Source organism: Rhinoraja longicauda, chromosome 3 (genome assembly GCF_053455715.1).
Source record: "Rhinoraja longicauda isolate Sanriku21f chromosome 3, sRhiLon1.1, whole genome shotgun sequence".
Taxonomy (NCBI): Eukaryota; Metazoa; Chordata; class Chondrichthyes; order Rajiformes; family Arhynchobatidae; genus Rhinoraja; species Rhinoraja longicauda.
In genome coordinates this window covers 60,956,320-60,979,268 of record NC_135955.1, presented here as the reverse complement: position 1 = coordinate 60,979,268, position 22,949 = coordinate 60,956,320, and the positions used below count along the sequence as shown (strand labels likewise).

General features: G+C 41.7%; 1 protein-coding gene across 1 annotated transcript in view; it reads left to right on the top strand.

Moving 5' to 3' along the window:
- Window positions 1-245: 245 nt before the first annotated feature.
- rorb (RAR-related orphan receptor B) overlaps window positions 246-22,949 on the top strand; it is a 55,389-nt gene continuing 32,685 nt past the window's right edge. The window contains exons 1-4 of the mRNA XM_078396790.1: window positions 246-465; window positions 5,191-5,276; window positions 10,333-10,474; window positions 14,556-14,972. Coding sequence (XP_078252916.1) covers window positions 246-465; window positions 5,191-5,276; window positions 10,333-10,474; window positions 14,556-14,972 — 865 coding nt within the window. The remainder of the gene's footprint in view (window positions 466-5,190; window positions 5,277-10,332; window positions 10,475-14,555; window positions 14,973-22,949) is intronic.

The following is a 22,949-nucleotide window of genomic DNA, read 5'->3' as shown; positions in this document are numbered from 1 at the left end:
GGAGATAAATAATTTTCACACTGTAATATAAAGAATATTATTCATTACATTGACAGGAACAAGAACTAAATTGTAAATTTCTGATAAATTTAACGTGTTTGGTATTTTCTTTTTGTTTCATGTTATATTTCACTATTGTACTTGATATTTTACATGCTGCATCTTGTTAGTGAGTTCTGTTTTCACTGCGTTTTGACCTGGGCACTGATTTTTAACAGAGCTAGGAATAAATTAAAATAGGGACAATGTCAAGCAAGACTTTGTTAGGAAAGAAGACTGGGCAAGTGGCTGAGGTGTCAGTGGAGGAGCACTTTAGGACCAGTGACCACAATCCTATTCATTTCAAAAGCATTGTGGAAAATGGTAGCACTGGTCCAGAAGTTAATGTCCTAAACTGGGGCAAGGCTAACTTTAATGACATTAGACAGGAACTTGGAAATATTTATTGGAAGAGGTTGTTAGCAGGTGAAGGGATGCTGACAAGTGGAGGCTTTCAGAAGTGAGCTAGGAAAGATTTAGAGCCAGAATCATCCTGCCGGAATGATAGCCAGGCTGGCTGGATTGGGGAATGCAAGTTGACAGGGGGCATTGAAGCTCTAGTCAAGAAAAAGAAGGAGGCATGTGTCAGGTATGGGGAGCTGGGATCAAGCTTGTCCCATGAAGAGAATAAGGCACGTAGGAGTACATTTAAGAATGACATTAAGGGAGCAGAAAGGGAGCATACACCGATCACCCAAAACATTATGACCATCTGCCTAATAAGCTGTTGGTCCTCCGTGTGCCGCCAAAACAGCGTCGACCCGCCGAGGCATGGAGACTACAAGACCCCTGGAGGTGTCCTGTGGTATCTGGCACCAAAACATTAGCAGCAGATCCTTCAAGTCGTGTAAGTTGCGAGGTGGAGCAGCCGTGGATCGGGTTTGTCGATCCAGCACATCCCCCAGATGCTCAATCGGATTGAGATCTGGAGAATTTGGAGGCCAGGGCAACACCATGAACACTTCATCGTATTCCTCAAACCATTCCCGAACAATGTGTACAGTGTGGCAGGGCGTATTATCCTGCTGAAAGAGGCCACTGCCGTCAGGGAATACCAATGCCATGAAGGGGTGTACCTGGTCTGCAACAATGTTTAGGTAGGTGACACGTGTCAAATTGACGTCCACATGAATGGCCGGACCCAGGGTTTCCCAGCAGAACATTGCCCAGAGCATCACACTCTCTCCACCAGTTTGTCGTCTTCTCACTGTACATCCTAGTGCCATCACCCCCCCCCCCCCCCCCCCCCCCCGGTAAACAGTGCACACGTGCACGGCTATCCCCGTGATCTAAAAGACAACGGGACTCATCGGACTAGGCGACCTTCTTCCACTGCTCCAAGATCCAGTTCCGACGCTTACATGCCCAATGTTGGCGTGTTCGACGGTGGACAGGGGTCATCGTGGGCACTCTGCCCTGTCTGCGGCTACGCAGCCCCATACGCAGCAGGGTACGATGCACTGTATATTGTGACACATTCATCCCGTGCCCACCATTAAAATTTTCTGTGACTTGTGCCACAGTAGACCTTCTTTTGGTTCGGACCAGGGATAGCCTTCATTGCCCTCGCGCATCGATGAGCCTTGGCCGCTCAACACCTTATCGCCAGTTTGTGGTTTGTCCCTCCTCAGACCACTGTGAGTAGTTGCTCACCACTGCTGACCGGGAGCACCCCCAAGCCTTGCCGTTTCAGAGATGCTCTGACCCAGTCACCTGGCCATAACAATTTGGCCCTTGTCAAAGTCGCTCAAGTCTTTACTCCTGCCCATTTATCCTGCATCCAACACATCAAATTCAAGAACTGACTGTTCACTTGCTGCCTAATATATCCCACCCTTTGACAGGTGCCATTGTAACAAGATAACCAATGTTATTCATTTCACCTGTCAGTGGTCATAATGTTTTCGCTGATCGGTGTATGATATCCCTGACAAATAAGATAGAGGAGACTCTGAAAAGGTTTGCTGAGTATATTAAGAATAATATCATAACTTGGGAGAAATAGGTCCCCTGGAGGATCAGTATGACAATCTATCAGGGGAGCCATTGGAGATGGGCAAGAGGTTATCTGAGCACTTTTGCCTGTATTTACAATGGATTAGGTTGTGGAAGCTAGTGTATTCAGGGAAGAGAGAAATGATATCTGAGGCATAGAGGCATTTCCATGAAAAGATAGGCCCTTCAGGCCCACCTGCCTATGCCGAGCAAAATGCCCCATGTACGTTAGTCCCACCTGCCTGCATTTGGCCTATATCCCTCTCTCCCTATCCTATCCATGAACCTGTCCTTTTTTGTAAACACCGTGATAGTAGCTGCCCCAACTACCCCACTTGGCAGCTCGTTCCATATACCTACCACCACTTTGTGTGAAAATAGTTGTCTCTCAGGTTCCTATTAGATCTTTCCCTCCTCACCTGGGGTGCAGGTTCGTTCAGGTGATCGCAGGACGGCACAGACTTGGTGGGCCGAAGGACTTGTTTCCATGCAGTATCTCTAAATGAAACTAATAAACTAAGTGATTCATGCTGGGAAGTTAAACCAGGCAGAGATTTTAGACTTTGGACTTTCGAGATACAGCTTGGAAAAAGGCCCTTCGCCCCACCGAGTCCGCGCTGACCAGCAATCACCCCATACACTTGTATCATCCTACACACACTATGGACAATTGTACAGAAGCCAATTAACCTATAAACCTCTACATCTTTCGAGTGTAGAAGGAAACTGGAGCACCCAGAGTAAACCAACATGGTCACTTGGGAGAACGTACAAACTCCGTCCAGACAGCACCCGTAGTCAGAATCGAACCCAGGTCTTTAGTGCTGTGAGACAGCAACTCTACCGCTGTGCCACTGTGCTACCCCCGATGAGCTAGACAGTCAGAACCATTTTCCCAGGGTGGAAATGTCCAACACTAGAGGGCATAGCTATAAGGTGAGAGGGGGGATGTTTAATGGAGATGTGCGGGGCAAGTTTTGTGTGGGTCAACAGAGAGCTGTGGGGGTATGGAACACATCATCAGAAGTGGTGGAGGCAGATACGATAGTGGCATTTAAGAGGTTTTTAGATAGGCACATGGAAGTGCAACGAATAGAGGGATGTGGATTATGTACAGGCAGATGACATTAGTTTAACTTGGCATCATGCTCAGCACAAACATTGTCGGCCGAAGGACCCATTCCTGTGCTGTTCAGGTCACAACATACACAGTGAATGGCAGGGCTCGCAATGATTTATTGAATACTAAGAACTTAGGATACAAGTATATACTTCCTTAAAAGTGATGACACAAGTAAGACAGAGTGCTGAAGGCTGTTCTTGCCTTCATCAACTGAAGAGTAAAGCATTTGGGTTGATTTGTAACAATGGAACAAATTCTTGGTTTGGACTGCCTTTTCTACTGTATATAGTTCAGATATACAAAGACGTACAGGTTTGTAGGTTAATTGGCTGGGTAAATGTAAAAAAAAAATTGTCCCTAGTGGGTGTAGGATAGTGTTAATGTACGGGGATCGCTGGGCGGCACGGACTTGGTGGGCCGAAAAGGCCTGTTTCCGGCTGTATATATATGATATGATATGATTCTATGCTATAGGAATGATGTAATTAAACTAAGATGGGTGTGGGAAATATTTACTAGACTGGGGGGGCTTGAGTTACAAGATTGGATATGTTTCGACTTTTTTTCCTGGAGTGAAGAAGGCTGAGAGATGACCTAATAGAGGTTTCGAAAATTAAGTGAGAAAAAGATAGGGTAGACATTCCAAGTCTTTTTCCCAGGGGAGGTGAGTCAAAAAGTAAAAGGGCATAGGTTTGTGAGAGGGGAAAGATTTAAAGGGAACACGAGGGGCAAGTTTCTAGCACAGATGGTGCAGATATGTGGAGAGATACATTTGGAGAGATACAAGTATAGAAAAAATTTAGAGGGATAAGGTCCAAATGGAGGCAAATTGGACTAGGATAGAGAGGTATCCTTGGCAGCTTGGACGAGTTGGGCAATAGGGCCTTTTTTCTGTTCGGCATAACTCAATTAAGCTGTGACATGATAGGAACAAAGTTTAAAGGAGACATGCAAGGCCTTTTGTTTAAAGAGAGGGTGATGAGTGCCCAGAACAAGCTGCTGATAGTGAAGGCAGATACGATAGTGGTTTTTAAGAAGCTTTTAGATAGGTACACGGATATGCTAGGAATGGAGGGATATGGATCATGTGCAGGCAGATGAGATGTTTACCTTGGCATTGTATTTGACACAGACATTGTGGGCCAAAGAGCCTGTTCCTGTGCTATGCTTTGCTATGTTCCATGAATCTATGAAATTCTATTTTAAATCCAGTGAAACATTTGACTCCAATCGTGGCAATTTTTAATTATGTTTTGTTAGGAAAAGAAGGGGAATAAATCTGTCTATGAGTGTGGCTGTTAAGCTGTTGGGAGTAAGTCGTTGTAACACTCCTCCAGTACTGTATATGGAAATGAATGGAATTGAAGGAAATAAATAACTTGCTTTTCTATAAAATATATTTTAACCCAACTCTAGTTAGTTATCAGTCGGGAAGCACTGACTGAACACATCTACAGAAGCATATGTCATCCTCACTTAAAAATCCATAAATATTTTTGTGTTAGAGCTAAACGTGAAGTTTATCACATGGAAAATTCAATTGTAATGTGATGATCCACAAAGATTGATTGCTCTCTGAAAATGCAGGGTAATAAAGATATAATAATCGGCTTAATGGTGCTCAAACTGACACGTGAACACATGGCTGAAAATACTTTCAGGGTCTCCGCATCAGTTCAGTGTCTGTTGCTTCTTGAAACATCTTAAATTCTGGGAACAATTCTCAGTTGGAAACAAATGTGTTATTAACGTGCAAGTATTCTCACTTCTGAATTTCAGTCGTGGAGAGGAACCACGAGGGCAGGACGTTACCTGCTGTAAGTTTATTATATAAGAGGTTTATTATATAAAAGGGGACTTCAATAAAAGGGGACTTAAAAATGAAATGCTTTTACTTAATATTTCTGGATATTACACCTTTCACATTGCTTGTTTTGATAATGACGAGGTGTTATCAATGATGCAACCTCTGTCTTTCTCCCTACCATTGATCTATGCAGAATTGCTAACACATATTTACACTTTTTCTGTAGCTCAAATTGAAGTGATACCTTGCAAGATCTGTGGTGATAAATCCTCAGGGATCCACTATGGAGTCATCACTTGTGAAGGCTGTAAGGTAAGATGACAATTTTTTTTTAATGTACTTAATAGCAAACTGACTTGTGCTAATCTATGTTTCAGCAACATTTAACAATAATAGTGTGCTTCAGATTGACACAAAGTGCTGGAGTAACTCAGTGGGTCAGGAAGCATCTCTGGAGAAAAAAGAATAGGTGATCTTTTGGGTTGGGACCCTTCTCCAGAGATGCTGCCTGCCCCCCTGTGTTACTCCCTCACTTTGTGTCTATCTTTGGTATAAACCAGCATCACAATATTTACTATCACAACGTTTAAAAAACATTTGGACAGGTAGTGTAGACGGGGCATGTTGGTCGATGTGGGCAAGTTGGGCCGAAGGGCCTGTTTCCATGCTGTATGACTCTGTAACTCTATGACTTTATTTGCAGTTCTTTGTTTCTACAATAATAGTGTGCTTTCCATGTAGATTTAATTGTACAACACCACCATAAAATTGTTTAATGCAGCACAATAAAATTAAAGTCGGTGTGTGTATATAACAATGTTACCACTGAGGTTTTGTCAGGCTAAATTCAGCTATATTCACATAAATGACCAAAATTGGTTACATGATCTATGGAACATAACATGACACTCAGCCCTTCCCCATGGCGTATTGTTCAGCACACTGGGCATTATCGCATGTGGCTAATGAGAATTAAAATACAACCACATTCATGCATGGCCAAGAATGCACACCAATGCCTCTCCTACCTCAGAGAACTAAGGAAATTCAGCACATCTCCAATGACTCTTACCAACCTTTAGATGCACATTAGAAAGCATACTTTCAGAATGCATCATAGCTTAGTTTGTCAGCAGCTCTGTCCAAGATGGCAACAAATTGCAGAGTTGTTGATAGCCCAGTCTATCACATGCATGGTGCATGCAACTAAAGTTAGTGCATGTAACTAAAATAATGTGATTATAGTTATACCAATGATATGTTACAAATTATTTTTTGCCGAATTAGTCCAAATTCTAACTCGATGACTTAGTCATCCACTTCCGTTTTCTGCTGTATAAGCACCTGAATCCACCAGCTAATGATATCTTCATAAGAAGGGTAGGAAACTAAAACAGATTCATTACTTGTCAAATGATCATAGCAGCAAGAAACATTATGGAATCACACCAGAGACACATATGTTACACACTGTTTTATTTTGAAGAAGGCTTCAATGTAAGTTCATAATACATACAAGAAGATCAATATTCCAGGATTAATAAATATATTTTTTTTTGCTGCAAACCTAACACTGTTCTATTCGGCACGATTGGTTGAACTCCTTGTTTGATATACTGATTAAATTGTAATTAATTTCCCGCACCTTTAACGAGCAGCTTGATCCTTTTCATCTCAATTCACTTTTACTTTAATTCCTTTGCAGCTCCACTCAGTCTCATCTCACTGACTCATTTACCATCTTCTTAAGGGTACCGATGTCATCATTGAATTTAGAGAAAGAAAACTCTTTAATCTCTGTGAAAGTGCTGACATTTCTCTGTATGTTCATGTTTAAATGGAATAGCTGATGGATATTGGCAGTCAGATGCCCATTTCAAAGCCAGATTTTAGCTTTAGTCTCAATACGCGATGCTATTTTTATTTATTCCTTTTGCAACCCGTGCCCCAACCAGACATAACACAGTTGTAACTCCACAGCTCATGTATTATGCAGTCAGATCATAACTTGTGAAAGATGATATTATCCTATCCTTTATATCTTTTGCATGATGTCGACAAACCAAGGCTTGTTTTGTGTTGTATTCACACCTAAGCAATGCAGCTGGCAAATGCCCTAATAATTGAATCTGCTGCTTTCAAATGTAAAACCTGGATTATCAGCAGCCAGTTTTCTTTCACTGAGAAGATGACAGACACGTTAGTTATGATTCTGACAGTTCCATAGAAAGGATAAAAACAGCATAACTTGAGCATTTTACCAGGCTAATGAAGAATTGATTCTTTGCAAATAAGGAGAACCATTATTTTAATCAGATCAGCTTTATATTTTCCTTTACATCAGTTTATCTGCACCTGTAAATAAAACTGCTCAATGCCATAATTAATCCACTGTCTATAATGATAGAGACTAATAGATTTTTAGACAGTAAGGAAATCAAAGAATATGGGTTAGTGACGCTGATTTAAAATATTAGCCGATTTTATTGTTGGCAAAGCAGACACGTAGTGCCAAATGACCTTTTTCTACTTTTTCTTATGTTCTGCATATGTATTAAGTCCTCATTCTGTTTCTTTCGTCCAGATTTTAACCAATGCATAAAGATCATAGAGTCATAGAGCTGTACAGCAGAGGAACAGATCCTTCAGCCCATTTTGTACACATTGACAATATTGGGCTTATCCCATCTGCCTGCATTTGGTCCATAGCCCATTAAACATCTTCTCCCTATATATCTGCCCAAATGTCTTTTAAAAGCTGTAATTGTATCCGTTTCTATAGTTTCCTACGGCATCTCATTCTGGATATAGACTACCCTCTGAGTGAAAAGATTTCCCATGAGATCCCTCTTAAATATCTCCTCTCTCACTTTTAAGCCTAAGTCCTCCAATTTTAGAATCCACTAACCTGGGAAAAAGATTATTTAAGAGAGGCAGCAAGGACAACCCAGGGAATTACAGGTCAGTGAGCTTAAGAATAGGAATCTAAGGGGCAACCGTGGGGAGGTGTACAAGATCATGAGGGGCCTATGCTCAGGCTCACCAACCTGTAGCTCCTTGGCTTGTTCTTGATGCCCTTCTTAAATAATAGCACAACATTAGACATCCATATGATGGAGAATAGGTTAAAATCAGGCCTGTTCTAAATCTCATCAAAATAAGTCTCCATTCCAGCCAAAGAAGATGAGAATTGTGTGGGCTATAGAATCATGTGCCGGAGACTCAGGTTCGATCCTGACTACGGGCGCCGTCCGTACGGAGTTTGTACGTTCTCCCCGTGACCTGCGTGGGTTTTCTCCAAGATCTTCGGTTTCCTCCCACACTCCAAAGACGTACAGGTATGTAGGTTAATTGGCTGGGCAAATGTAAAAATTATCCCTAGTGGGTGTAGGATAGTGTTAATGTGCGGGGATCGCTGGGCGGCGCAGACCCGGTGGGCAAAAGGGCCTGTTTCTGCGCTGTATCTCTAAATCTAAAAAAAAATGCCCAACACAAACCCATCCTTCTTCCCTTTCAGCCAGTTAGGTTAAAAATGGAACATGGGTGGCATGGTGGCGCAGCGGTAGAGCAGCTGCCTTATAGCCCCAGAGATCCAGGTTTACTCCTGACTATGGGTGCTGTCTGTGCAGACTTTGTACATTCTCCCCTTGATGCGTGGGTTTTCTCTGGGTGCTCCTGTTTCCTCCCACACTCCAAAGACATACAGGTTTGTAGGTTAATTGGCTTTGGTAAAGTTCTAAATTGTCCCTAATGTGTGTGTAGGATAGTGTATGGGGATTGCTGGTCGGCGTGGACTCGGTGAGCCAAAGGGCTTGTTTCCGCACTCTAAACTAAATGAAACTAAATGGATCTGACCTTAGACAATGAAATTTGATGGATTGCTTAACTATAGATTTTCTATCCAGTAGACTTGTTTTACTGTTATCTGGCATTTTTAACTGCCCATACTTTCTGAAGAATAAAGCTTGCAATTTGACTTAAATTTGATTTACTTCAACGAAGGCACAAATCAAAACTGGGAAATAGTTATATTTTAAAGATTGACGTCAATCAACACGCTATACATTTATCTCAGCATTTCATAAGAGGTGTTGCTGGGGAGGATGGAGGGGAGGAGAGACTGCATGTTGTGTGCAGATCACGCTTGTAGCATTTGTCATATTGTTGGGTGGATCGCAGTGTTGGGGCTGAGATGGACACTACATTTGAGGCATAGCAGGTCTGAAGCAAATGAATGTCTCAGCAAAGCTGACCAGCTATGGATCAGCATGATAAACACACAACCCAGAAGAACTCTAGTCAATGACAAATTAAATCAAGAGAATATATTTTTAAAACAGTGATGAAATAACCAGTCATTTTTGTTTAATATACAATGCAGTGACACAACCTTCCTTTTTCTGGCCTTTCCAAGAAAAAAAAAGAAAGTTTATTCTTTGATGTTTGATGAAGCTGGAGTAACTCAGCGGGACAGGCAGCATCTCCGGAGAGAAGGTATGGGTGACCTTTCGGGTCTGAAGAAGGGTTCCGACCCAAAACGTCACCCATTCCCTCTCTCCAGAGATGCTGCCTGTCCCGCTGAGTTACTCCAGCTTTGTGTGTCTGTATGATCTATGGTTCTCACCCTGCCCAGCCAAGTCTTAGAATGACCACTGGAGTTCTGCATACGACAGAGAACCCTGAGTTCCATATTAGAAAAAAATATTTTCTCCCAGCACCCATTGGCACAGAGGTACAGCTATGAGAGCTGCTGCCTCACAATTCCAATAACCTGGGTTCAATCCTGACCTTCAGTGCTCTTTTGTAGAATGTTCAAGCTTCCCTTGTCCACTGGATGCTCCGACTTTCTCCCACATCCCAAGAATGTATAGTTTACTGGGTTGGTTGCAGTTGTAAATTGTCCCTAGTTTATAGGTAAGTGGGAATCGGGGGAGGGGGAGAGGGGGTTAATAGTAGAACAGGTTACAGAAATAATTACTGGGGGAATGGGATTTTTCTGTGAGTCAACGTGGACTCTGAGCCAAAATGACTTCATGCCACATCACAAGGAAGTAACTTCCTCTTCATAGTCAGTGGTAAGATGGATCATTTTCCAAATGCTGTTGCTCCATTTTCACTGGTAAGGAGACATCAAAATATTTTCCTCTAATTTCCTCTAATTGTGCGTCAGTATAAAAATGGATTTAAAAGCACGTATTTGTTGTTAACCCTCTACCCAGTGCTTACTTTAACTCAGAGGAAACAGTTCCAATAGTGGTTCCACAGACAACTAATTGGAACATTAATAGAGTGAAATCCGTCTTCAGGTAAGAAAAGTATCAAAGTAAACACAAACATTACATGACCAACAATTCTCTTTTTGTCTTAGGGATTCTTTAGGAGGAGTCAACAGAACAATGCTTCTTACTCCTGTCCACGACAGAGAAACTGTTTAATTGATCGGACTAATAGGAATCGATGTCAGCATTGTCGACTGCAGAAGTGTCTTGCCCTTGGAATGTCTCGTGATGGTAAGAACAAGAGAAATTAAGATTCAGTTTTACATCGAAAGAGATAATGAAACATTACATCTTTCTGGAAGTTATACCCGGAGTGACACCAGGCTCAATCGATCTGGGACAGGAACTAATTGACAATGTAATGAATGGAAAGTAATGTTGGATCAACAAGAAATTACCTTTGTGACTAACTTTGAAAGTAATATACAAAGAAGTGGATCAACTGTTTGAGATCAAGGTTTCTATCTTTCAACCTCTCACTATTCATCCTAAGATTCAAAATTGTAAAGAAAATGGCAAATGGGGGTGAAATCAACTTTGTAACCACCAAAAGGTTTGAGGGCAGATATAGTGTTATGGTCAGTTAGTCAGCGGATAGTGTATTTTATAGAATTGATGGTGCCTTGGGAGAACTTAGTGGATTGGGCTTATGAAAGGAAAAAGCTTAGATATGTAGAGTTGGCAGCAGAAGTTGAGCAGCGAGGCTGGAGAGCAAGAGTATGTCCAGTGGAGGTGGGTTGTAGAGGTTTCATAGCGAGATCGACCACATCGCTATTTGGAGAGCTAGGAATTGGCAGAGTTTGCATCAGATTGTAAAGAAGATGTCAGAGGCAGCAGAACAAGGCGGATTTGGTGGAGAAGAAACAGTGATCAGTTGCGGGCAGAATGGAAATATTTAATGGGCGGTATGTGTATTTCTTTGTAAGTATATTCTGTGTAAGTGTATCCCAGTTTTATATGTGAGGTTGATATTTGTGGCACAATGATTATTTAATGATGGGTTAGGATAAGTGTAAGACAGGATGCGAGTTTTAGCGTGTGTTTGAGTAAATTAATCGTCTGTAGTTTCCTTTATTTAGTAGGTAGCATAGAGGATGAGAGCAGGTATTGATGGTATTGCCACCAGAACTAACTATTGAGCCTTTCTGAGGTGACATGGGCCTAACTGAACAAAACCAGTGAAGAGAGGTGCCCACTTAATAATCTCAATGATATACTAGCATCTATATGACCAGTATTGTGTGCTTTTTAACATGTAGGTATGGAGTTAGTTGTTGTCCTAAGCATCAGTTCATTTAAGCTGTTTAGATACTTTGACTTTAGGCTTGGGTTTCTTGGTTGAGCACTTATCCTGGTATTATACAACAAGTACTTTGTATTTTAATAGAAACTAGACTGAGGTAGACCCGTTGGGTCCAAATCTCTCCTGTGGGCCTCTCCTGGGCAACCATAGAAACATAGAAACATAGAAAATAGGTGCAGGAGTAGGCCATTCGGCCCTTCGAGCCTGCACCACCATTCAATATTATCATGGCTGATCATCCAGCTCAGTAGCCTGTACCTGCCTTCTCTCCATACCCCCTGATCCCTTTAGCCACAAGGGCCACATCTAACTCCCTCTTAAATATAGCCAATGAACTGGCCTCAACTACCTTCTGTGGCAGAGAATTCCACAGACTCACCACTCTCTGTGTGAAGAAATGTTTTCTCATCTCGGTCCTAAAAGACTTCCCCCTTATCCTTAAGCTGTGACCCCTGGTTCTGGACTCCCCCAACATCGGGAACAATCTTCCCGCATCTAGCCTCTCCAACCCCTTAAGAATTTTATATGTTTCTATAAGATCCCCCCTCAGTCTTCTAAATTCCAGCGAGTACAAGCCCAGTCTATCCAGTCTTTCCTCATATGAAAGTCCCGCCATCCCAGGGATCAATCTGGTGAAACTTCTCTGTACTCCCTCTAAGGCAAGAACGTCTTTCCTCAGGTTAGGAGACCAAAACTGCACACAATACTCCAGGTGCGGTCTCACCAAGGCCCTGTACAACTGCAGCAGAACCTCCCTGCTCCTAAACTCAAATCCTCTTGCTATGAATGCCAACATACCATTCGCTTTCTTCACTGCCTGCTGCACCTGCATGCTTGCTTTCAATGACTGGTGCACCATGACACCCAGGTCACGTTGCATCTCCCCTTCTCCCAATCGGTCACCATTCAGGTAATACTCTGCTTTCCTGTTCTTGCCGCCAAAGTGGATAACCTCACATTTATCCACATTATATTGCATCTGCCATGCATTTTCCCACTCGCCTAATCTATCCAAGTCACTCTGCAGCCTCCTAGCATCCTCCTCGCAGCTAACACTGCCACACAGCTTCGTGTCATCTACACTAGTCCCACCTGCCTGTGCTTGGCCCAAATCCCTCTAAACCTATCATATCTATTTACCTGTTGAATGGTTCCTAAATGTGATACTACCTGCCTTAACTACCCCCTCCAGCAGATTGTTACATATACCTACCACCCTTTCTTTAAAAACAATTGCCCCTCGAGTTCCTATTAAATCTCCCCCCCCCCCCCCCCCCCCCCTCACTTTAAACCTATGTCCTCTGGTTCTCTGTTCCCCTACTCTGGGTCAAAGATACAGTTCATTTACCTTATCTATTCTTATCATGATCATATACACTTCTTAGATCACCCCTCATCCTCCTGCACTCCAAGCAACAAAATCCTAGCCTGTGCAGCCTCTTCCTATAGTTCATGACCTTGAGTCCTGACAATGTCCTCATAAATCTTTTCTGCACCCTTTCCAGCTTAACATTATCTTTCCAATAACAGGGTGACCAAAACTGAACACAATACTCTAAATGGTATCTCACCAATGTCCTGTGCAACTGTAACATGACTTCCCAACATCTATACTAAGTACTTTGACTGATGCAGGCCAATGTGCTGAAAGCTTTCTTGATGCCCTTATCTAGTTGTGATGCCACCTTCAAGAAACTATGAGTTGAGTTTAGTTTAATTATTGTCATGTGTACTGAGATATAGTGAAAAGCTTTTGTCGCATGCTAACCAGTCGGCAGAAAGCCAATACATGATGTACCTGCACTCCGAGATCTGTCTGCTCTACAACACTCCCCAGAGTCTTGATATTTACTGTGTAATTCCTGCCCTGGTTTGACTTCCAGCTACACCTCTAATGTAACTTGTGGGTGGAAATCTGCCCCCCTTACCTGATATGGCCAACTTACTTTGTGGCTAAAAGGAATAGCGAACAGTATGAAATGTAATAAAATGTAAGACTTCAGAAAGGCATTAACACCCACCTGAATCAGTTCTCTCTATTTGAAACTCTTTGTAGTACTAAGTACACTAGTGGTGCAGCGGTTTAATTACAAGACACCAAAGTCAGAGTATCAGACTTCAATTCCTACCATGCAGTTGTGATATTTAAATTCAGTCAATAGACAATAGGTGCAGGAGTAGGCCATTTGACTCTTCAAGCCAACACCACCATTTACTGTGATCATGGCTGATCATCCACAATCAGTACCCCGTTCCCGCCTTCTCCCCATATCCCTTTGCTATCTTTAAGAGCTCTATCTAACTCTCTCTTGTAAGCATCCAGAGAATTGGCCTCCACTGCCTTCTGAGGCAGAGAATTCCACAGATTCACAACTCTCTGAGTGAAAACGTTTTTCCTCATCTCTGTTCTAAATGGCCTACCCCTTAGTCTTAAACTGTGGCCCCTGGTTCTGGACTCCCCACAATTCTGGACTCCCCACAAAATAGCATTTTGAAAACAATGATCATAAGTAACGATAGTGACAAGATAATTAGATTCTTTATGTCAAAGCATCTAGTTCTCTAATGATAGAGCATTGCCTGATATGACTCATTAACAACATTTAAAAGACATTTGGATAGGTACATGATAGTAAAAGTTTAGAGGGACATTGGCCGAATGCAGATAAATAGGAGTAGCTTAGATGGGGCATCTTGGTTGGCACGGTCAAGTTGAGATAAAGGGCCTGTTTCCGTGCTGTATGATTCTATAACTCTATGACTCCAGCTCACCACTTTGATTGACTTTTAAATGGCCTCTAAAATGGCCTAGAAATCCATTTAGTTCAACAGTAATTAGGAATTGACAATAAATGGTGATATTTTGAGTAATGTCGAAATACCCATTAAGATTTAAAAAACAATGATTTAGTTTTGCGTTTGAAGTTCCCATGGAAATGTGATATTTGGAAGTAGGGTCTTAGAATTTCAATTTATTTAAGGAAACCTTTCTTTCCTCTCTGATCACAGCTGTAAAGTTTGGGAGGATGTCCAAGAAGCAGCGAGACAGTTTGTATGCTGAGGTCCAGAAGCATCAACAGAGGCTGCAAGAGCAACGGCAGCAGCAGAGCGGTGAGGCAGAGGCTCTTGCTCGCGTCTACACCAACAGCATCAGCAATGGCTTGACAGACCTCAACAACGAAATTGGTGGCACTTACGCTAATGGACATGTAATCGATCTGCCAAAAGTACAATCTGAGGGAGCTAATGGATATTACAGTATAGATTCTGCTCAACCATCACCGGATCAGTCCGGAATAGACATGGCTGGAATCAAGCAAATAAAACAAGAGCCTATTTATGAACTCACACCTGTACCAAACTTGTTTACGTATAGCTCTTTTGCAAGTGGTCAACTGGCTCCTGGAGTAACAATGAGTGAAATAGGTAGGTATGGAAAGGAATAACATATACAGTATTTTCTTTTCAAATCCCAGTTGTTGGCATAAATATTACTTTTATTCGTGGCTGCTGCGGAGAACGATCGTGATGCTGCAAAAATGGTTAGACAACTGTTATTATGAAACTCACTATTAAAATTTCATTTGTTATTGATAGAGGAGATGACTTAGGAAAGTTGCACTAAAGAAAATGACACGAATGTGGAAACCTTTGGTTGACAGTCTCCAAAACAAATTGTAGTGGCATTTAACCTGTGTTTATTTGGTTTGTGCATTTCCTGCACCCAAATTTCCTTAAAATGTTCAATTGTCTTGGTGCACATTTCAGAACAAAACTAAGGGAATAGGGCTGCATTTCCAAGAATAGATCCTTTGGCGGAAAAATCCAGAGAATAGAAAACAAAGCTGTTCACGTTTTGGATCCAAAATTATCCTCAACTATTGTGCATCATCCCACAATTAGTGACATCCACGTCTTCTTCCCAGATGAGTCCAGAACTAGTGGGCTTAGCCTTGACGAGTGGGAAGAGATTTAAGATGGACCTCTGAGGCAACTTTTTCACTCAGTCTCAGTGGGTATTCTGTATCTGGAACAAGAGACATGGCTGCAGGAGGATCAGGACTGGGAACTGAATATTCAGTTATGCGTCCTATAGAAAGGACAGGCAGGTGGGTAGAGCAGGTGGGGTAGCTCTGTTTGTGAGGGATGAAATTCAGTCCCTTGCGAAGGGTGCCATAGGGACTGACGATGTAGAGTCGCTGTGGATAGAGTTGAGGAATTGTAAAGGTAAGAAGACACTAATGGGAGTTATCTACTGGCCCCCAAACAGTAGCCCGGATATAGGGTATAAGTTGCAGCAGGAGTTAAAACGGGCATGTAACAAAGGTAATGCCACTGTGGTTATGGGGGATTTCAATATGCAGGTAGACTGGGAAAATCAGGTTGGTTCTGTACCCCAAGGCCGGGAGTTTGTGGAGTGCCTCCAAGATGGATTTTTGGAGCACATTGTGCTGGAGCCCACCAGAGAGAAGTAAATTCTGGATTTAGTGTTGTCCAATGAATCAGATTTAATAAGGGAACTCAAGGTAAAGGAACCGCATGGAGGTAGTGACGATAATATGATTAGATTTAATCTGAATTTGAGAGGGAGAAGGTTAAATCAGAAGTGTCAGTGTTGCAGTTGAACAAAGGGGACTATGAAGGCATGAGAGAGGAGCTGGCCAAGCTCAACTGGAAAAGGTTCCGAGTAGGTTCCACTAACAGCAATGGCAGGAATTTCTGCGCAGAATCCAGAAGATGCAGGATCATTTCATTCCAAAGAGGAAGAAAGATTCTAAGGGGAGCAAGGGGCAACTGTGGCTGACAAAGGAAGTTAAGGATGGAATAAAACTAAAAGAAAAGATGTATAACATAGCAGAGTAGCGGGAAGCCAGAGGATTGGGGAACTTTCAAAGGACAACAGAAGGTAAGAAAAAGAGCAATACGGGCTGAAAAGATGAAGTACGAGGGGAAGCTGACCAAGAATATCAAGAAGGACATTCAAAGCTTCTTTAGGTATGTTAAGATAAAAAGATTAGTAAAGACAAATGTGGGTCCCTTGAAGGCAGAAATTGGTCAAATTATTATGGGTAACAAGGAAAAGGCAGAAGAGTTGAACAGGTACTTCCGATCAGTCTTCACTAAGGAAGACACAAACAATCTCCCAGATGTACTAGAGGACAGGGGATCTAGGGAGACAAAGGAACTGAAAGAAATTTGCATTTGGCGAGATTAGTATTGGGTAGACTGATGGGACTGAAGGCTGATAAATCCTCAGGGCCTGATGGTCTGCATCCCAGGTTACTCAAGCAGGTGGCTCAAGAAATCGTGGACGCATTGGTGATCATTTACCAATGTTCAATGGATTCAGGATCAGTTCCTGTGGATTGGAGGGTAGCTAATGTTATCCCACTTTTTAAGAAAGGAGCGAGAGAGAGAAAACGGGGAATTATGGACCAGTTAGCCTGACATCGGTGATGGGGAAGATGCTGGAGTCAATTATTAAAGAGGTAATAATGGCATATTTGGATAGCAGTAAAAGGATTTGTCCAAGTCAGCATGGATTTATGAAGGGGAAATCCTGCTTGACTAATCTTCTGGAATTTTTTGAGGATGTGACAAGTAAAATGGATGAAGTAGAGCCAGTGGATGTCGTGTATCTAGACTTTCAGAAAGTCTTTGATAAGTTCCCAAATGGGAGGTTGGTGAGCCAAATTAGAGCACATGGTATTGGGGGTAGCGTATTGACATGGTTAGAGAATTGGTTGGCAGACAGGAACCATAGAGTAGGAATAAACAGGTCCTTTTCAGATTGGCAGGCAGTGGCGAGTGGAGTGCCGCAAGGCTCGGTGTTGGGGCCGCAACTATTTACAATATATATTTATGATTTAGATGATGGAATTAGAAGTAACACTAGCAAGTTTGCAGATGATACAAAGCTGGGTGGCAGTGTGAACAGAGAAGAGGATGTTAGGAGGTTGCAGGGTGACTTGGACAGGTTGAGTGAGTGGACAGATGCAGTATAATGTAAATAAATGTGAGGGTATCCACTTTGGCGGCAAAAACAAGGAGGCAGATTATTATCTCAATGGTGTCAGATTAATAAAGGGGAAGTACAACGAGACCTGGGTGTCCTTGTACACCAGTCACTGAAAGTAAGCGTGCAGGTACAGCAGGCAGTGAAGAAAGGTAATGGCATGTTGGCATTCATAACAAGAGGATTTGAGTATAGGAGCAAAGAGGTCTTTCTGCAGTTGTACAGGGCCTGGAGAGACCGTATCTGGAGTATTGTGTGCAGTTTTGGTCTCCTAATTTGAGGAAGGACGTCCTTGCTAATCTGGCAGTGCAGCATAGGTTCACAAGGTTAATCCCTGGGATGGCGGGACTGTCAGGAAAGACTGGGCTTGTATTCACTAGAGTTTAGAAGGATGAGAGGGGATCTTATGGAGACGTATAAAATTATAAAAGGACTGGACAAACTAGATGCAGGAAAAATGTTCCCAATGTTGGGGGAGTCCAGAACCTGGGGCCATATTCTGAGAATAAAGGGGAGGACATTTAAAACTGAGGTGGTGAGAAGAAACCTTTTTACCCAGAGAGTTGTAAATTTGTGGAATTCTCTGCCACAGAAGGCAGTGGAGGCCAATTCACTGGATGAATTTAAAATAAAGTTAGATAGAGCTCAAGGGGCTAGTGGATTCAGGGGATATGGGGAGAAGGAATTCACAGGTTACTGATTGTGGATGATCAGCCATGATCACAATGAATGGCAGTGCTGGCTCAAAGGGCCAGATGGCCTCCTCCTGCACCTATTTTCTATGTTTCTCTGTAAGCTGCCAGAGGAAGCCATTCGGATTGTCATAAGATATCTGGACAGATAGGGAGGGTTTAGAGAAATATTGGTCAAATGCAGGCAAATGGGTGTACCTCAAAATGCCAAGTTAGACCAAAGAACCTGTTTCCACGTTGTACAGCTTTAAGCATTATAAATTCAGAAAATCTGCCCTAAATCCCCATTTGGGGCAATCAGAAGTCATGAAAAATTCTTTCTGTAGTTTAGCTTAATTGAGTTTAGTTTAGTTCAGAAATACAGCATGGAAATAAGTCCTTCGGCCCACCGAGTCTGTGCTGACCAGTGATCACCCGTATACTAGCACTATCCCACATAGTAGGGACAATTTATAACTTACAGAAGCCAATTAACCTACAAACCTCCACGTCTTTGTGATGTGGGAGGAAACTGGAGCACTCGAAGAAAACCCATGCGGTCACAGGAGAATGTTCAACAGACAGTACCCATAGTCGGAATCGAACATGGGTCTCTGGTGCAGTACGGCAACAACTGTATCGCTGTGTCACTGTGCCGCCCTTTATAATCATCTTTTAGGCTGCAGTATCATCAAGAAAATATCAGTCCATGCTTAGTGCATCTGCCTGAGAGTGTTTGGCACTGATAGATAGATAGTCAGAATCTTTTACCCAGGGCAGGAGAATCTAGAACTAGAGGGAAGGATGTGGCAGTTTTTGATGAATGGGGAGAAATTTAAAGGTAATCTGCGGTTAAGTTTTTTCACAAGGAAGTGTGTGGAGGATAGCATTAATGTGCGGGGATCGCTGGTCGGTGCGGACTTGGTGGGCCAAAGGGCCTGTTTCCGCGCTGTATCTCTAAACTAAAATTATACACAAACTGTGGATAATGCTGTAAATTGTCTGATGAGCTCATCCTCCTATTTGTGTCACGTTTATACAGTGCCATTGCTTTTCTTAACTGTTTTGTCCTATGCGGAGACAGTTGGCAGAGACAGTTGGCGGCATGATGTTGGAAATGTAAGGAGCACAAACAGTGACAGATGTCAACCCATCTTCAGTGACAGTAACTAAATCTGCATCACATGCACTATCTGCCACACTTCTAACATTTCGCCGTGACAAGAGTTGCCGTTGCAAATTTGCTGCTGGGATTTCTGCTCTGTATGAATTTTCCTACTCTTGGAAAGTACTCACGGGGCTCCTTGTCACCTGGCAGTTCTACACAAGATATGCTTGTTCTTTATCCTCAGCATTTGGCAGTTGTAAATGGGTTGCAAGTTGTAGTAAAGAAATACCTTTCCACAAGATGTTTAGGATGAATAAACTTGTTTCTTTAAGTCGATCAACTCTCTGATCAATTTCTGGGTTTCTCTTCGCATTGAATCTTTTCCCATGGCAAAGAACTCAGGAATGGAATTTCTAAAACAATATCCAGTCCATGTGCTGATAAACTTAACAGAGATGAGAAATAAGAACGCGACTGGAAAGATAGTTTGCCTCCACCTTAGACAAGCATCTAGGATCCTACAGTCGTCAGGTTAATAAACATTTAAAATACTTTCCAGCTGGAATTAGAATGAAAGTTATGTATTACAAAGGGTTGGGTAGATGTTATCAGGAAACTACTAATGCATAAGGCAAGACATTAACTTAACGTGAAGCTTTTCAGAGCACATGTTGTCACAGAATCAGCCATTTATTCATTTATTTCTGAGCAATATCACATAAACAGCTCTCTGCTAAATGATCTTCGCTGGCTTCAGAATTGAAAACTTAATTCCACTGGAATTTTTCCTTTGAAGGAAGTAATGTTTTACAGATCAGACTGCAACATGTCTATACTGTAGCCAGAGGGAGGGGGGGACGGGGGGGAGATAATCTTAATCTACATTGGCCAGCTATATCTGAAAGAGATGTTGACACATATATTTCTTATTATTCAAAGGACGATGGAATCCCTTTCAATACTGTTGCTTGCACTTTATTCGTTCAACAGTTCAACCAGTCTCTGTTTTCAACTGACTTTATTTGCCCCATCAATTGATCTGATTGGAGCTGGCAGTCTCCAAGGAACCATTGAAATTTCCATCACTGAGAGGGATCATTGAGGCCATCACAACCATTCTGCTGCTTGGCAAAATACTACTAATGCTGCTTTTCATTTGTGCCTCCAATCAAATATTTATGCACACTTATGTTAAAAGTTGCTGTATGAAAGCTTCTCATGCTCCAACAGCCCGCTATGTAAAGACATTTCTCCCACCTTCTCTTTTTAATTTTAATTTGACAGCCGAAAGGAAAGTGCTTTTCCATTTGCACTACCAAAATCTCTTGATTTATATGTTGACCTCAGTAAGTCAGTATGTCTCACTTACTGTCCTTTCTCTGTATTTCTTACATTATGGTTTGTTTTTCCTTTCACTCCATCATTTTCGATTACTCCATTGTTTTCACTCATGTTATCTTTCTGTATTAACTCATTCCTCCTGTTTTTAAATGCACATTTTCCTTACTTTGAACCCAGTAATGCAAATCATATAGGGAAACATGAAGTGGTACAAAGAGTTGCTGAAGCATCTCTATTCAACCAGGCACACTCTAGGTGTGCACTATCGGCACGCATATGTTCCATAAGTACATGGCACACATTTACTACATAGAGTGCACTGCTTTTCTCATTTATTCACTATTTTGATTAAACCTTTTCAGATGTTTTCGAATCAATTTGATCTTTTCAGAGGACCTTTGCTGTCATTTCTTGATTCAGTTCAATAGAATCTCATTTCATTTCATCCACAATCTACCTTAAATAAACTATGGGAATCTGCTAATAATCACTAAATCCTTCAAAATTCTTGTATAAGTCTGTCCGGAATTCAGTAATTTGCATTCGTACTTCCAATTTTATTCCCTGTCTCCTCAAGATATCTCTTTGAAATGCAAATTCCAACATACACACCAATATGCTATTTCCAAATGTCAGATTTCCTGGGTAATGCTAATACATAAACTATCATGTTATTTGAATTGTTTCACTCCATGACTTGTGAAGTAATTTTATTTCTCCCTCAACCACTTCCCTCCTCATTTTTTGACAGAACGAAGCTCATTCATATTCTGAATTTTCTGTTGCATTATTTTATCTGTTGTGAAAGATGGCATTAATCTGCAATTTACCAGAAGGTTTGCAAAGCATTTTAACTTTGTTATATTTAAATACACTCATAATGTTTGTTTCTTCAGTGCTCAACGGACAATTCTCATTGACCTTATGGTCACAACATTTGACATTGGACGATAATGGTTGAAACTCACATATGATTAATAGCATAAAGCATTCAAATGGAATTGAAGGAAATATAGGACTATTGCCTGAGACTAGTTTTTTATGATAGGCCACAATTTGAGAAAATAGACATGGGTTCTTCAAAGTAGATTTTGTTGTGGTACAGGACTTTATATCTCGATAGTTCTGCCAATAATAACCCAATACCAATATATCACCCCGATCCACATTAAATGATTACCCTTGAACAGTAAATAATTATCAAACCCCTTTTCACTGCATTCTTATTATCAATGCATTATCTTTTGCAAAGATCTCATTGACCATTTCCAATTCCATAAATGGGTCTTTGTTGGCTTGGCTCTACCATCATTACAGATAGTATGTTTGCTTACTAGATGTTCATAATCTTTATGCAATGCTAGTCAATACAGAACATTTCTACCAATTCCCTTTGTGCTCATAAAATGATGCATTCATACAGCACAGAAACAGGTTGTTAAGCCCACCTCATTCATGCCACTGTGAAGTCAATCCATGTTAATCTCATTTACCGTCATTAAACCCATATCTCTGCTTAATTCCTCTCAGATTGCTTGTTCAATCCATTTTAAATGCTGAAATAGTATCTGAATCCACTATCTCCTCTTGCAATGCATTGCAAATATTCATCACCCTGTCTGTGCACAATGTACCCCTCAGATCTTCTTTAAATTTCTGCCCTCTCACCTTACACCTGTGCTTTCTATTTCTAGACCACCACTCCCTACCTCAGTCCTGGGAAGAAACTCTGACTACCCTATCTACGCCCCTCATAATTTTGTAAACAACTATCAGGTTCCCCCTCAGCCTTCTACTTTCCACTGAGAATAAACCCTGCCTATTGAATCTATCCTTATAACCTCAGTCCTCCATGCCAGGTAATATCCTAGTGAATCTCTTCTGCATTCTCACTGTTGCTACCACATTCTTCCTGTAGTGTGCGAGTTAGACTGTATGCAATACTCTGACTGTGGTCCAAACAATATTTTATATAGTTGCAACATAACGTTACAACTCCTATTCTCAATGCCTTGGCCTATGAAAGCAAGCATTCTAAATACCTTTTCCACTTCACTGTCCACCTGTATTGCCACTTTTAAAGAGCAATTGGCTTGCATCTCAAGGTTTCTCTGTACATCAAAAATCCTCAGGTCTCTGTTAGAGACTCTATATACCCTTACAGTATTTGACTTCCTAAATCTTGAACCTGCCACCACGTTCTAACTGATGCACGTCCCACTGTATCTTTAAACAACCTTCTTTATTATCTACAACTCTATCAATTG